We start from the raw sequence: 15,535 nt of genomic DNA, 5'->3' as shown, positions 1-15,535 counted from the left end.
ATAGCATCTTACCCTTGGGGGCGTGTGAGGTGACCACTGGGCAATATGACTCTTTGAAGGATCTGGAACGTTAGGCCAGATGTGTTTTTTAATTCTGAAAAGAAAAGAAGCAAGGTATATGCAGGAGAGCATGTAATAATGAAAAGACATTTAACTTTCAATTGTCAGAAATCCAGTCAGAAAATTAGATCAACATAGTATAGAGCCCAAGTAAAATATGGCAAGCCTGTTGTTTTCCCAAAAAAGTCAAGATATTGTGGAACAGATAGACAACATGAAAGTGGTAGCTCACTCATGTTGCAAACCCAACACTCAGAAGGCAGGAGCAGCAAGAACAGTTCAAAACCAGTCTGGGCTATATAAAACCCAATCTCAAAAAATTAAAAACTGAAAAAGAATAAACAGTTCGGGGGATCAGAAATGAAGGTCTAGAAGTAAATATGGACTTACAGAAACAAACATATTTACTTGAGAAGTACGTTCTGTTTCAAAATCAACAGAACGAAATGGGGGGGCAGAAACCTGATTCTGATCTATGATGCCCCCAAATTAATTCAGAATGGATTACAGATGTTGGAGCCACTGAACTTATAAATGAGAAGATATGACCCTAGGTTAGATAGATTTCTTAAAAAGGCTACCAAATGCAAGAACCAGAGGAAAAGCCTAGGAAAGGGGACTTCAAAATTAAAAACCTCTGCTTCCCCAAAGTCATAGCTAAGAAAACAAAATACACAAACTGGGACGAAATTTGCAAACCATGTATTTGACAAAAATTTTTGTTCTCAAATAAAACACTTAAACAACTCAATAGTACCAAAACAACCCAACTTAAAATTGGACAAAGACTGCAGCAGACACACATAAGCTAGGCGACTCATGACCAGAGCACTGGTAGTCAGGGCAGTGGAGACAAAACACAGTGAGTCCTGTGTCAGTCCTGGGTCAGTCCACACCCACACTGACCGCCTCAGTACCAAGGGCTAATGATGCTGGAACGCTTGCAGACACGAGAAAGCTTGGGGTATTGCTTTCTTCTTTTCCTGCAGTGCTAGAAATGGAAGTAGAGCCTTGCACACGTCACATGAATGCTCTACCATGGAGCTGCACGCCCTGCTCTGGTGGCTTCTACAAAGGTAACACAATTACCTGAGAGCCATGAAAACAAGTCCATGCAGAGTCTGGAGTGGGATATCCACAGCAATATTATAAACACTAGGCAAGAGTTAGAAAGCTGAAAGCCTCTCACACAGCCACACCACAGATCATGACTCAGCAGCACACCGGGGAAAAATTAACGTAAGCAACGGAAGGAATGAGCTCCGGAATTGCTAAATGTGAGACCCACCCAAGTCTGCAAGCCACCTGACTCCATGCAGGTGAAATTCTAGATAAGACAACGCGGTGGCAACTGAGAACAGGCTAGTCTGTGCGTGGCAGGCGCTGAGCCGGGACAGAGTGAAACGATGGAGGACACTTTGTGGGAGTGGGCATGAATGTGGGCGGTGGGTAAGCATCCACGCACAACCGGGGCTCAGGTGGAAACACCAAACAGTTAAATACCATCAGGTAAACGGCAACTTACAGGTCTCGTTTGTTAAAGCAGAACAGGACCCCGAGCAGCGTTGTCAAGAGAAACGCCAGGCACACAGGCACGACGATGGCTTCTATCTCTCCCTGAGCTAAAAACCAAACGGAATAATGAGAAATAACTGTTAACACATACAAAAACAGGACAAAACATAACGTCCGCACTGGATCCTGCCTGATTTTTGTTTACGGAGACAGTGTCTTACAGTGTACCCAGGATGGCCTGACTCACTGTGGAACCCACTCAGGCGCTTCTGTCCTCCAAATGCCTGTACTGCAGATTATTGACAAATTGTATATTCCCTTTACCCACACTGTTGCTTTTTCAGGTTCTGCGGTACCTGTTCTTGCCCCCTCTGTCCTTAGTTAATCCCAGCCATTTGTCCTTATGTTGCAAACTTGGCTGTGTAGTAAGTATAAATCACACACTGGCTGGGAAAGTGAGTTCAGCTTACTGGGTAATAATCATCAAAATGATGATACGTCTGCTACGGGGCCAAGAGTTTAGGGAGAGATGTTCACAGGCATGAGGGCAGCACAAGCAGAGAACTCATTTACAGAGCATCAAAGCCGGGCACAGAGGCGCTTGCCTGTGATCTCAAGGATGCAGGAAGTGAAAGCAGGACTGGGAGTTTGAGGCCAGACTCGAGCCTGGGCTATATCAATCACTACAGACACTGTCTCAAAAACAAAAAACATATTTAAGATGCAAAGCAACCTGGAATTCCTCAACAGCACACACATCTCTACAGCTTTTAGAACAGGACTTAAACGAATGAGTCACCAGCTGAAGGAGAGAGGCTGAGGTGCTCGATGCTGATCTCCTGTGGCTGTTCGTGGTTAACTCCTCCGGCCGCCTCCACCTGCCTTCCCCCTGATGCTGACAACTGAACTGGGCCCGGCACAGACCAAGCTTGCACTCTGTCGTGTAGTTAACTCCTTTTCATTACTCTTTGTATAGGAAAAAAAGAGTAACCCTTCAGAAAAAAGTGTTTTCTTAGGGTTTTCTTTTTTTTTTTTTTCAAATCACACATACCCCCTTGTAAGTAAGGCTACATCCCATGAAGGCCAGCAGAAATAAGTGCAACACTTGGGAATAAACTATTGGTTGGCTTTTTAACTTTTTATTTTTTTTGAGTCAGAGACTCTAAGCAGGCCAGGCTAGACTGAACTTGTGAGCCTCCTATCTCACCCCTCCCCCAGTGCTGTTAGACACAGCATCGCACTTGCTCAGTGTTAATGCCTGAGTGGGAAGGCTCTCGGTGCTAGCTTAGCACAGCAGCTCTCAGGAGTGCTGCTCAGTGAAGCTCTGACCGCTCACGTGCCGGTCCTGGCCCTGTGCCCTCTTCAGCCTAGTTTCCACACCACAACTGCAGCTCTGTCTCCTCCTGGAACCTTCTTTAAAGGTAAAACACCCTCTGCTGATGGCTTTAGACTTGTATTGTTTACTAATTAAATTGCCCATATAGGTCTGTTTGTTTACTTTTGGTGGTATTTCTTCAACTAAGCTAAAGTCTTCTGGGGCAAGACTCCCAAGCCATTTGCAGAAGCTGTAATAGAAACTGCAGATAGGCAGTAACAACAAAAAATCAAATTATAAATTAGTTTTAGTATTACTGGTCCATTTAAAATGTAAATGGCAAAGAGACTGGTAGATTATATTTGAGAATGGAATTTGAACAAATTTATATTTCTCTTTACAATGTATCATAGAAGTTTCGTATAGTGAATGATTTTTATAACTAGGGCAAAAGTTTCCTGCCAAAGTTTCATTATTTTTTCTAAAATGAATGAACTGTCATGGGTCTATTAACATGTCATCACATAGCATCTCACTGCAGAAACTACACTGGGTTTTCCCTGTAGGAAAGATCAGGATTTTATGTCATCATATCCATACATTATCTTTATATTCAACAATGAACATGGACATTACGAAAGACCAGTGCCATTTGGGGAATTACAAATACAGTTTCAATAAAATAAGAAAAAATCTACAGTGCTTCAGAAAAGAATGTACGTGCCTCCAGGGAGGCTACACAGTGGCCACGTGAGATGTTAAGGCTGTAACGATGACTGTAGAAAGGACAGGGTGGAGGGAGTGATGCGCCTGTGGTCAAAGGCAAGCTGATTCCAAAGGGGAACGAGGCACAAGCAACCCAACTTTGATTATGCAAGGGGAAAATACAAAGACATTTATTGCAATTCCAGCTAAATTTCTGTTTTGTGCGAATAGCTGGAAGGTCGTAGCAGGAAGAAGAGGGTTACTGAAGCCATGTAGGGAGTCTAAATAAGCACACTGGGCCGGTAACAGAGCTCTGCAGAGCAGAGACTGTAAAAGTGCAACACACGCAGAAAAACAAAAGCACAGCTCTAAGAACCAGGGGTACCAGGGAATTTGCAGATTCTGTACTGTAGAATAAAAAAAAAAAAAAAGTGAAGCTAAAATCCAGTGCTGGACAGGACGTGGGTCCTTGATGAGTGACATCAGGCAGCATCCCCAGGAGCGGCAGGGCTGGACACTGACTTGAGATGACAGCGAGTAAGCCAGGCTAGTTTCTCAACTTGTTGTAAGCAGAGGAGCAGGTGCAGGAAAGACCGAGAAGGGACACCATCCACCCTGTGAAAAAGGACCTCCCGCGCAAGGCCGGTACGCTCTAGGTCAGAGCGCAGGGAACTTCGCCGCTCGGCTGAGCAGGCTCCAGCGGGGGAGGGGTTCCTATGAGGCACAGATAAACGTCGACGTCCCGGTGCACGCCCATTCTACGAAGTGAATCTCCCAGCCATGCTGGGGATGAAAGCAGGGCTTTGATGCTGGCAAGCGCTCCACCACTGAGCTGCCGCCATCCCCCGATGGTGCACTTTCAAACAATATTTTGGCACAGTAAATCTATTTCTAGTCAAATTAAACTTAAAATAGATAAAATTTCGTGATTGTTTTTACCAAACTTTGATGTTGTGAAAGTGAATTCCGGACCGTCTTTTCCGCCTTCATCTGTGTAGGCTGCCATTCGTACCATGTACAGCGTATCACTGCTCAGAGAGGACAGGGTATATTCTGTGTGGGAAGAATCCACATTCACGACTGAAAGGGAAAACAACATCTCTTTTACACAGTGTTTTTGCTTCCTCTGCCCTATATTTGGCATTGAGAAGCATTAAAATTAAAATTACTTTTCCAGCAAGCAGTTAGAAGTGAAAATTCTTTTAAGGACAAAACAATATATTTAAAGTTTAAACTCTTCGTCAAGTCACATTAATTTACTCTGTGTGTATACAAGAGAGACTCTGTGTGTGTGTGTGTGTGTGCATGTGTGCCTGTGCGTGTATAAAGGTCAAAGGGCAACTTGTGGGACTCGATTCTCAATTTGCTCCCCTCTCCCTCCAGCACGTGAGGCCCCGGCATTGAACTGGTATCATTAGGCTTGGTGACACGTGCTTTCACCTGTGAGCCCTTCCACCAGCCAACAATACAAGAGCTTAAGAGAGTCAGAGACATCTGCAGGTATCTGCCAAGGACATATAAGCCACATTCTATGAGAAATTAGTATTTAAAAACTTAAGAAAAGCTTTGTAACACGGTCTTAGAAATTGTTACAATTTTATTACCAATTTCATTTCCAGCAATGGTTTTATAAGAAATAGAGTAGTTTCGAATAAATCCATTCTGAGCATCAACAGGAAGTTGGTCCCATTCTAAGACAGCTTCGTTTTTCCCCACTTTCTTTGTCCGAACAGTAGGTCCTTTAGAAGGTGCTGGAAGACAACAAACGCATTTGTAACTGAAAAGCATTAGTCTAGGAAGTAACACTAGTCAGTAAAGGGTCTTCATGATAAAAGTTTTTGAACATAAGGACTTTGGTTTTTTTTTTTTTGTTTTGTTTTGTTTTGTTGTTGTTTTTTCCAGACAAGGTTTCTCTGGGTAGCCCTGGCTGCCCTGGATTCACTCTGTAGACCAGGCTGGCCTTGAACTCGGAGAGATCCACCTGCCTCTGCCTCCCCGGCGCTGCGCCACCACTACCCGTTGGGGGTTCTTATTTAAAGAGGTAAAATGTTTTTGGGAATGTTACACGCATTGTTTTCAAAGCAAGCAGGGAGGACCTACCGGCTTGTTTGAGGTATGCCTTTATGGACTCTGGTATTCCTGGCCCGTTGGTGAACACGGGGGTAACTGTGATCAGATAGCACTTACTCTCCAGCAGGCTGCCTACAACAAGAGCAGAGAAAGCAGTTTTACCCCAAATGAGACTTTACCTGCTAATTTCATGACCACTTATTTTCCTTTCTTCTAAAACCTGTAGTTTTATACAAATGTGTACACCAAACACAAATTTAATATAGTAAAATGTTGGCTGTGTAATTCGAGCATTCAGATGGCTAAGGTGGGAAGAAGGTGAAGAGCTAAAAGCTAGTCTCTGCTCTACTGTGAGTGCAAAGCTATGATGAACTAAATACGTGACGACAAAAACTAAAGTTACTTTTATACACTGAACCAAAAAGTATGAAAAGTATTTCTCTTGTGAACAGAAGGAGTGACTACCTTCGCGTTCAGGATTAGTTAAACACTTCAGACTATTCTGCACAGCTTAGGTTTCTGTGGTGGTTTAAAAGAAGATGGCCCCATAGGCCCGTGGGGAGTGGCGTTAGTAGGAGGTGTGGCCTTGTGGGAGAAGTGTGTCACTACGGAGTAAGGCTTTGCGGCTTCGTATGTTCATAGCCAGCACGGGGCTCAGTCTCCTGCTGCTGCTGATCAAGATATAGGCCTCTCCTGCAGCATCATGCCTGCCTGCACGCTGCCATGCCCCACACCAGGATAACGGACTAAATAAACCTCTGACACTGGAAACCAGCCCCAAGTAAACGCTTGCCTTTATAAGGGCTGCTGTGGCCATAGTGGCTCTTCGTAACACTAGTACACTAAGACACGATTTCAGCTAATTTTGAGAACTGCCAAGTTGCAACGGTCACATCAAGGGAAGAGCAGTAACTATTACACAGCTGTGGCTAGTGAGTGGAGTTGGAAAAAAGCGAATTAAGGCTGCTTCCCCCTCAATTTTAAAAGAAAAGGTATTTCTAATCCTTCCAAATTATCAAAGTAGTTTTAGCAGACAACTAACGTATGGCTTAGCAGGCAAACAGTTAAACATGGTCTTTTTAAATTATGTATTACATCTACCAAATAATAAAGTGGTTATTATACTGTTTACACCTTCACCATGAATTTCTAGTTCCTTCACTGACACTCATAAAATTATATGTTCCTTTTGTCTTCCTAAAAAGAGCAATTTTACCTCTTCTTGATATCTATTACCAAAACATGGGCCATTTTAAATTTCAGCTCTAATAATGATGCTTTCTGGATTCTGAGCCTTGAAACCTTTGACCCTACAGTCTTTAAGCTCTCCAGGTAGCTGCTCCCCAGCTCCATGGTTTATATCTGGTAAAGCTGACAAAGGAGACATCCAAGATTACTAACTTCGAACAGCAGCTTGCAAAGAACCAAACTACCATTTTATAAGGAAAGCACCAGTTCTTTCCGGCAGCCATCCCTGTTTATTTTATATTTTATATCTGGAAGGTGACAGAGTTCACTGAGTGCAGCACACATAACAACAACCAAATGATTATAAAGGCTGGCCTTGATCCTCTATTACAATTTGTTAGTATCCTTTTGTTAATAAAGTAATGTAATATTTTTTATTTTTATTTTAAAAAAGTATTAGCCCTTTTCTCTATACAGAGACCCTACAGTTCAGAGAGGTTAAGTATTAAAGCATAACTTGCCAATAGTCACACATATAGTTAATATTTATTTGTTATTTATAAGTGTTCTGTCTGAATGTATGTCTTCACATCAAAAGAGAAGACCAGACACATTATAGATGGTTGTGAGCTACCATGTGGTTGCTGGGTATTCAACTCAGGACCTTTGAAAGAACAGCCAGTGCTCTTAACATCTGAGCCATCTCTCCAGCCCACACATCTAGTTAGTAATGAGGCTCTGAGTCTTTTCAGTGGCTCACAATACCTAGAAAATAGAAAAGAGTTGGCAGGAAAGGAGGACTCCACCTTTCAGTGGACTAGAGGAAGGGGATGGGGGAAGACAGAGGAAGGATGGGACCAAGAGGAGATGAGGGAGGGGGCTACAATCAGGATAAAAAAAATGAATAAATTGTAAAACAAACAAACCAACCAGGAAACAGAAACCAAAAGCGTGCAGAGGAAACTGTCTCAAGGAGTCAGACACGTGACATGTACTTAAATGGTTAGGTATACCTCTTAAATAGGTTTTGTTCACAGTGTTATCTTCTTGCTGCCAGTCTGGGGTGCAGGGGGCTTCATCCGACAACACACACCACTCAACTATGTATTTGCTCACAGATTTAGGTGGAGGAGTCCATTCTACCCAGAGCTTATTATCTTTTGGGAATGCTTTAAGATCCACAACCGGGTAAGAAGCTTTAAAACAAAGTTTAATGCAGATAAAATCAGTCAACATTCACAAATCTGACATTTCAGTATCTTACAATCATATCCAAAGCATGTGGTTTATAAGGTTCCAAAATCAAAACGCACTTCCACACAGCTAGTCAATTTATTTTTAAACTCAAATTCTCACTTTCCCCCAATCTCCAAGAGTTTTATGTATTTACATAAACTGGGTCTTTGTCCTTCACAGCTGGAGACTGACAATATATTCATGTCTCATGCAAAGGAAGTTCTCAGACCCTTGGTACGGTATTTCAAAGGTCAGTTAGATTATCAGGAAGCACTTGCGTGAATTATTAGCTGAAAATTAAATGACCCACACAGGGCTGAGGTACTTTATAAGGGCTGATGCCGGGAGCCTCCTCACTGCAATCATGACCACAGAGAGCAGCTGATCCAGCCTGCCTTCCGGGACCCTGTCCACACTTAACCCTGGCACCCACAGTCGGGCACCGGCTTACGACTACGCACCTTTGAAGTAGGAGCTGGGGATGGTGAGCACCGTTGCGTCTGACTTGCCAACCTTAGTCCTTGCTGCCAGAGATGCTATGTAGCGACTATCGGTGAGATTTACTATCAATTCTGTACCCCTGACTGAGTAATTCTGGGAAAGTGATTTCCACTGTGTAAGAATCACTTCATAATCCAAGATTTTTCCGTTGGCTTCAGAAGGAGGTAATGCCTATAATAAAAGTTCAGCAAAAATTATTTCATCAACTCTTCACGTCCACAAATTCTGCCATTATGTCAAACCTGTAAATATTTAATTAGAAGGAAAAGGCAAACTCATTGAAAAATTATTTATGTTTATGAATACTAGTGTTTTGCCTGCATGGTGGTAAGTGGGCTGTGCGCATGGCTGGAGGCCAGAAGAGCGTGCTAGATCTCCGAAACTGGAGTTACACACAGTTGCAAGCTACCGTGTGGGCGCTAGGAACCAAACTTGGATCCTCTGGAGGACAGCCTGTGCTAACTGCTGCGCTATCTCTTCAGCCTGAGCTCACTCTGAATTTAGTACTACTCACTAAGAAAGAATAAAAACAAACAAATAAAAAACCCTTCAATTGGACCAGGGTTGTAGCGTGCCTAGCGTCGGGTTCTGCATTGTTCTGCACAGCTGCAATATTGGTCTACATTATGTCCACCTCAGCGTTTTCTACCTTTTAAAGTACGATGTGTTAAAGCACGTGTGAGGCCCACATTCTCCCCAAGCCTCTCTGTTTCCTAGGGGCTCCCCTAGTGAGTTCGGACATGTTCAGAACGCCGGCCTTGTGCCTACAGAGGAGACCTTTCTATGAACTGTGCTGAAATCCCGAAGGAGGGGCCAGCTGAGCTCGTGAACTCTTCGTTCGCTATTCAAAAGCTATCTGTTTCTATACAGTGACATTATTAAATGTCCAGAGGAAATCAGGATGCAAAGAATAAAGATGTGTTAAAAACAATTTAAAATACCACTTAAATGCATTTTTTTTGTTGTTACTGTTGTTTTACCTTCCATATGAGCCGTGCAGATCTAGATTCCTGAGTATGGGATGGATTTATCTTATACCAGAAAATTGGTGGTTTAGATGGTCCTAAAGAAAACACAAACTTCATAAAACAAAATACTTTTAATCCCACCCATCCAGTTAAATTCTGAAGTAATTCCTTTGTTCTTATTGGTCTTGGTCTTCAATCACACAAAATTTCTCTTTATAACAGCAGGCCAACTGTAACAGAATGTACTTTTATCTTTCAAACGTCCTGAAAGCTCACAGTTCAGATCGTCATCATCTTTCTTATTTATTTGAGATGGCGTTTTGCTATGCTACCCAGGGTTGGTCAGAACTTGTTGGTGCAAATGATTCTTGTGCCTCAGCCTCCTGAGCAGCTGGGACTTTAGGCTTGTGCCATGGTGCTTGGCTGTTGATTATAATGGAATTCTTTTCTAATCTTAATGTTATAGAGATATAAGTATATTCCTACAAGTAGATAAGGAAGCAGCACTACCAGTTTGTGTCTGCATGCTGTCTCTTCTGCTTGGGTGGGTCACTGGCTCCACATAAACGCCTTTCCCTTGCAGTGCAGCCTCCTCCCCAGCCTTCTCCACTCACTAGTCTTCTCACTTGTCTGTTCTAATTGCTTCTTCATGGTCAACAAACCCACTATTTAGACTGACGCAAATCTTTTCTCACTCCACTGACTAGTACGTCCTCTCTTACATTTGACCTCAGTGCTGTCATTTAAACAGAGATGGGACCCTGTGACTGGCCAGGCTGAAGCCATGATGTTCCAACCTCAAATAGCTGAGATTCTAAGAACATGCCATCACACCTAATTTAAGAAGTTTGAATAATCAGTTGACAGTACTGAGTTAAAAAAAAAAAAGTGGGGTCTGTATGTATGTGCATTCCTGTTAGTATGGTGGACAAAAAAGAATCAAGTCTTAAAAATAAAGTTTTTCTTCCAATAGCAATTCAGATAGTGAAATTAAATTACTTGAAACGGTAAATCCACATGTTGGTGTGTGGCCACAGTCTACAATTGTACAGGTGTCATATAAAAGGACAGCTGGGAGCACGGGGACCCACGGATCACACACTAGTGCAGCAGCTCCTCTAGTCTGTGTGAGCTGTGTTCTTGGGCCCCACATGGACAGCAGGCACTGAGTGTTTCATATATAATACATATATACATGTATATACACACACCGCTTTTCCTGCAGATACATTACTCACGCTAAAGTTTAACTTGTAAACTAGGTACAGTAACAGATTAACAATAATGGATGATATTAAAGAATGGATAATAAAAATAAGAAAACATAACTGAAAACAAGGAAACAGAACTGAAGAGAGGGAGCGAACACTGTAACTACGTGAAAAACTGCTTGTGGGAGGTGGGGAGGCATGGCATCTCATTACCTCAGCACTGGAGATGTGGAGCTGGAGGATTATGACCAGCACTGAGCGTGGGCTGCACAGCCCATTTCAATCAACAAAGCAAAAAAATTCCTGCCTTTTCAGAGCTGTGTTAAGAACACCCGAAAAGACAGTGTTTACTAAAACAATCAGTACTTGAACGAAAACAGTACCTGAAGAAAGTGACAGCACACATGGGAGAGAATGAGGAGACAGGCCGGCACGAAGCTGTCTGAAAAGCTTCTGGTACAGGACGTTGAGATCTTTCGCACTAGCATGGTGCTGCACACAGGAAGTGCACACCTCATGTTAAGACAGCTCTTAACATGAACGGCATCTAGAAGCTTCACGCTACAGGCTTAAGAAATGCCTTACCTGGTGCCTTCTAAGATAGCTCTCTCTAGACAGTGCTGACTGCTCATTTAACCGTATTTTGCCTACATTGTGAGGTGTTTCATGAACCTGTACAAATGGACCCACAAACCTCTAAAAACCCACTTAAAGAATTCCCATCAACAACTGGACGTGGTGACTCGTGTACAGCCCTAACACTTGAGAAGCTGGGACAGGAGGACTGCTGAGAGTCTAAAGCCAGCCCTTGTTACAAAGCACAAATTCCCCATCCTTCCCCTCCACAGAAAAAAAACAAACAAAACAAAACAAAACAAAAAAACCTGATGAAGCCAAAGGAGCTTAATCATTTTATTGAGCATTTTCAAAATGATCATAGTAAGATTGCTTTCTTCACTGTGCTTATGAGAGAAAATCCTTACAAAAGGGGACATGTCTGCCTTGACAGTCTTAGCCTCTTCAAGATGGTGTGAAGGAATGGGGTTAGGTAAGCTAAAGCTGCTCTTGGGAGACTTTGGTAGGAAAAGGTCCAAAAGGAAGCATCAGCAGCGGAGGCGTGCTCCTTGTGGCTCACAGGCGGCTGTGATGCTGCAGCTTTGTGAGAGCCTTGTGTTTCCAGATGTATTTATTTTTATTTCAGGTGTATGGGTGTTGGCCTGCATATATGTCTATACACTGTCTAGCATGTAGGCCGTGGAGACCAGAAGAGCGTCGGAGCCTCTCAACTGGAATTAGAGATTATGAGCTGCCATGTTGGAAATTGAACTCCAGGCCTCTGAAAGAGCAACAAGTGCTACCTCTCCAGACCCAGAGACCCTTTTTAGACCCTACACCATTATGTTTTATGTTCAGTAATGTGTAATTATAATTTAATCAGTAATTAAAAAAAGGAACATTAGAGCAAACCGACCCAAATCCCAAATTATTCCTTTTCCAAGGGTTTATCAAATGGTGGTAGGAAAAATAAAAATGTGTAACATATTTTGACTGTGTTTTATTTTGGCTTTAAGACAGGATGTCTTGAGATTTCACCTTACACCCATCAGAATGGCTAAGATCAAAAACTCAAGTGACAACACATGCTGAAGAGGATGTGGAGAAAGGGGAACCCTACTCCATTGCTGGTCGGAACATAAACTTGTACAATCACTTAGGAAATCAATCTGGCGCTTTCTCAGACAATTAGGAATAGTGCTATCTCAAGATCCTGCTATACCACTCCTAGGCATATATCCAAAAGATGCTCAAGTATACAACAAGGACATTTGCTCAACCATGTTCTCAGTAGCTTTATTCATAATAGCCAGAACCTGGAAACAGCCCAGATGTCCCTCAATGGTAAAATGGATATAGAAATTGTGGTACATTTACACAATGGAATACTACTCAGCAATTAAAAACAAGGAAATCATGAAATTTGCAGGTAAATGGTGGGATCTAGAAAAGATCATCCTGAGTGAGGTGTCCCAGAAGCAGAAAGACACACATGGGATATACTCACTTATAAGTGGATATTAGACATATAAAATAGGATAATCATACTAAAATCTGTACACCTAAGGAAGCCAACCAAGGAGGATCCTTGGTAAGATGATCAATCTTCATTTAGAAAGGCAAATGGTACGGAAATCGGAAGAGGGAGAAAACAGGGAACAGGACAGGAGCCTACCAGAGAGGACCTCTGAAAGACTCTACCCATCAGGATATTAAAACATACGCTGAGACTCAGAGCCAAAGTTTGGACAGAGTGCAAACTTTGAAAGAAACTATGAAAGAAGGGGGAGACAAAAGCTCCACAAAGAGAACAAAAGAGGGGACAGGAGCTCCACAAAGAGAACAAAAGAACCAAAAATTCTGGGCACAGGGGTCTTTTCTGAGACGGATACTCCAACCGAGGACCATGCATGGAGATAACCTAGAACCCCTGCACAGATGTAGTCCATGGCAGCTTAGTGTCCTAGCGGGTTCCATAGTAATGGGAACAGGCGCTGTCTCTGACATGAACTCATGGGCTGGCTCTTTGATCACCTCCCCCTGACGGGGGAACAGCCTTACCAGTCCCTAGAGAAAGACAATGAAGCCAGTCCTGATAAGACCTGATAGGCTAGGGTCAAATGGAAAGGGAGGAGGACCTCCCCTATTATTGGACTGGGGTAGGGGCATAGGAGAAGAGGGAGGATAAGATTGGAAGGAATGGAGGGTGGCTACACCTGGGATACAAAGTGAATAAACTGTAATTAATAAAAATAAAAAATAAATTTAAAAAAAGACAGGGTCTCACTGTGTAGCCCTGGCTGGCTTGGAACTCAAATTCACAGAAATCATCCTAAATCTGCTTCCCCAATGCTGAGTTAAAGACATGTACCACCACAGCCAGCTTTGACAGTATGGTTTTCATGAGTTAGGATACAATTCTGTAGTTAGGGACATCTCAGAACTACCTTCCTTGAACAAAGTTAAGTGAATAGTTTTTAAATAATATCTAAAATAGTCTTTCATAATAACGTAAATTAATTAGGTATCAAATGCATTTATTCTGTCAATAACACATATCAAGTTCTTTTCATGATGTCCTTAAAAATGAAAGAACAGAACAGTACAGCTTGACTAGAATAATCCTACGTAGGCAGCAGTGAGGGCTATATCTTTAAAACCTAGCAACACAGTTCGCAGGCAGAATCCCACTGGTGTCCTCTTCATGCCTCATTTACTTACGGTCTTCATAAGTGATCCCATGTGCTTCCTCGCTCCAGTCACTCCAGTAGCCTCTACCATCTTCCTTTATGGAGCGGATCCTAAACACATATTCTGTAAAAGGTTTGAGGTCCTGGATAGTGAATGACGTTCGGGGAGACACTGTGTCTTCAAGAGGGACCTGAAAATAAAGCAAACTGAGCAACAACATCAACACCCCTAATATAAGGTTTCCTAAACTGAGTAAAATTTCAAGAATCAGTTTAACACAAGATTAATAAAGAACAGAAGAAATTGAGGTAAAAATACGACAATCTACAAGTTCCATTCATCTTTTCTTTCTTTTTTGTATGGACCTGCAATGTTCAGGATTCTCAACATGAAAGAGATGACATGTGCTTGTAATATCAGACAGGAGGACCGAACACCTGTAGACATAGCAAGTAGCAAGTTCTAGTTCTATTTAAAGTGAGATCCTGTCTCAAAGAACTAAACCAAGCAAACAACTAAACCCAAACATATAAACAAACAACAACAACAACAAAACACTTCAAGAAGGCTTAGTAGAAAGCTATAGGCAAGCCTGAATACTTGAATCCTGAGTGATTACTACTCTAGGAATTGTACTGTTACTAACTCTATGTCTAAAGAAAAAAAAAAAAAGAGCCTGAAAAAAAGAGTCAGTAAATGTTGTTAGGTACTTTAGTTCACAGAGGAAATAAACACATGCTCAATTCTATCCCTCTTCTTTCCCATCAAGGTCCTCCCAGTAGCTCATGGGAAGTTAGATGGAATGGGAGTCCACAGTGAAATCAGACAGGGCAGCACACCATGACAAGATTAGTGTGCAGAGGAAAGGGGTGTACCTTTGCCAGCGAACAGAAGCTAGCCAACCCCTCAAGAAAAGGAGAGCTAGGGCGGGTGACACGGCTCAGAGAGTGAAGGTGCCCGTCACCAGATCTGAAGACCTGAGCTGGATTCTGAAGCCACACAGTGGAGAGAAAACTGCTTTAAGTTGTGACTTCAACATATATGCTGTGATGTGTACACGTGTACACAGAGAGAGAATAAATAAATAAATATTGAAAAAAAAAGAAAGGAAAAGCAGAAGCTGGCCAAATAGATATTTGGGAGTGAGAAGGAAAGGAAATACACACAAATAACGACTTCTTCCTGCCACTCTGAGATTTCAGTACTGGATACAAAAATAGATGTTAAGTTTGGTGGCTTTTCTTTTGTGTGTGTGTGTGTGTGCTACTGAATTAAGATTCTATAACATTAAAATATACTTTGAAGAACTTTAAAAAATATATCCTCTCTATACACTCTGAGTCATGAACCCAATTGTTTTGTTGCTTTTTGTGATTGTATTCTGAGCCAGTAAGATAAGTGGAGTAGCAGAAAGTAGTTCAAAGGTTACAGGCTGGGCTGGAGTGACGGCTCAGGTTAAGAGCACTGGCTGCTCTTCTAGAGGACCTAAGTTCAATTCCCAGCAACCACATGGTGGCTCA

At 42.3% G+C, this 15,535-nt stretch overlaps 1 protein-coding gene across 4 annotated transcripts in view; it reads right to left on the bottom strand.

Moving 5' to 3' along the window:
* Nucleotides 1–15,535, bottom strand: part of Il6st (interleukin 6 cytokine family signal transducer) — a 40,475-nt gene that overhangs the window by 4,028 nt on the left and 20,912 nt on the right. For 3 of the 4 annotated variants that reach the window (XM_060385718.1, XM_021633607.2, XM_021633608.2), the window contains 9 exons: nt 14,046–14,205; nt 9,571–9,653; nt 8,551–8,761; nt 7,867–8,049; nt 5,696–5,797; nt 5,200–5,346; nt 4,535–4,675; nt 1,586–1,682; nt 13–94 (listed from right to left, as the gene is read on the bottom strand). In XM_060385718.1, the coding sequence (XP_060241701.1) occupies nt 13–94; nt 1,586–1,682; nt 4,535–4,675; nt 5,200–5,346; nt 5,696–5,797; nt 7,867–8,049; nt 8,551–8,761; nt 9,571–9,653; nt 14,046–14,205 (1,206 nt within the window). Of the gene's footprint in view, nt 1–12; nt 95–1,585; nt 1,683–4,534; nt 4,676–5,199; nt 5,347–5,695; nt 5,798–7,866; nt 8,050–8,550; nt 8,762–9,570; nt 9,654–14,045; nt 14,206–15,535 lie in introns of those variants that run through there. The other variant, XM_060385719.1, reaches the window with a different exon arrangement.

Source organism: Meriones unguiculatus, chromosome 6, assembly GCF_030254825.1.
Source record: "Meriones unguiculatus strain TT.TT164.6M chromosome 6, Bangor_MerUng_6.1, whole genome shotgun sequence".
NCBI classification, from domain to species: Eukaryota; Metazoa; Chordata; class Mammalia; order Rodentia; family Muridae; genus Meriones; species Meriones unguiculatus.
The sequence above is the reverse complement of the archived record's forward strand: the minus strand, read 5'-3'. Positions and strand labels throughout refer to the sequence as shown.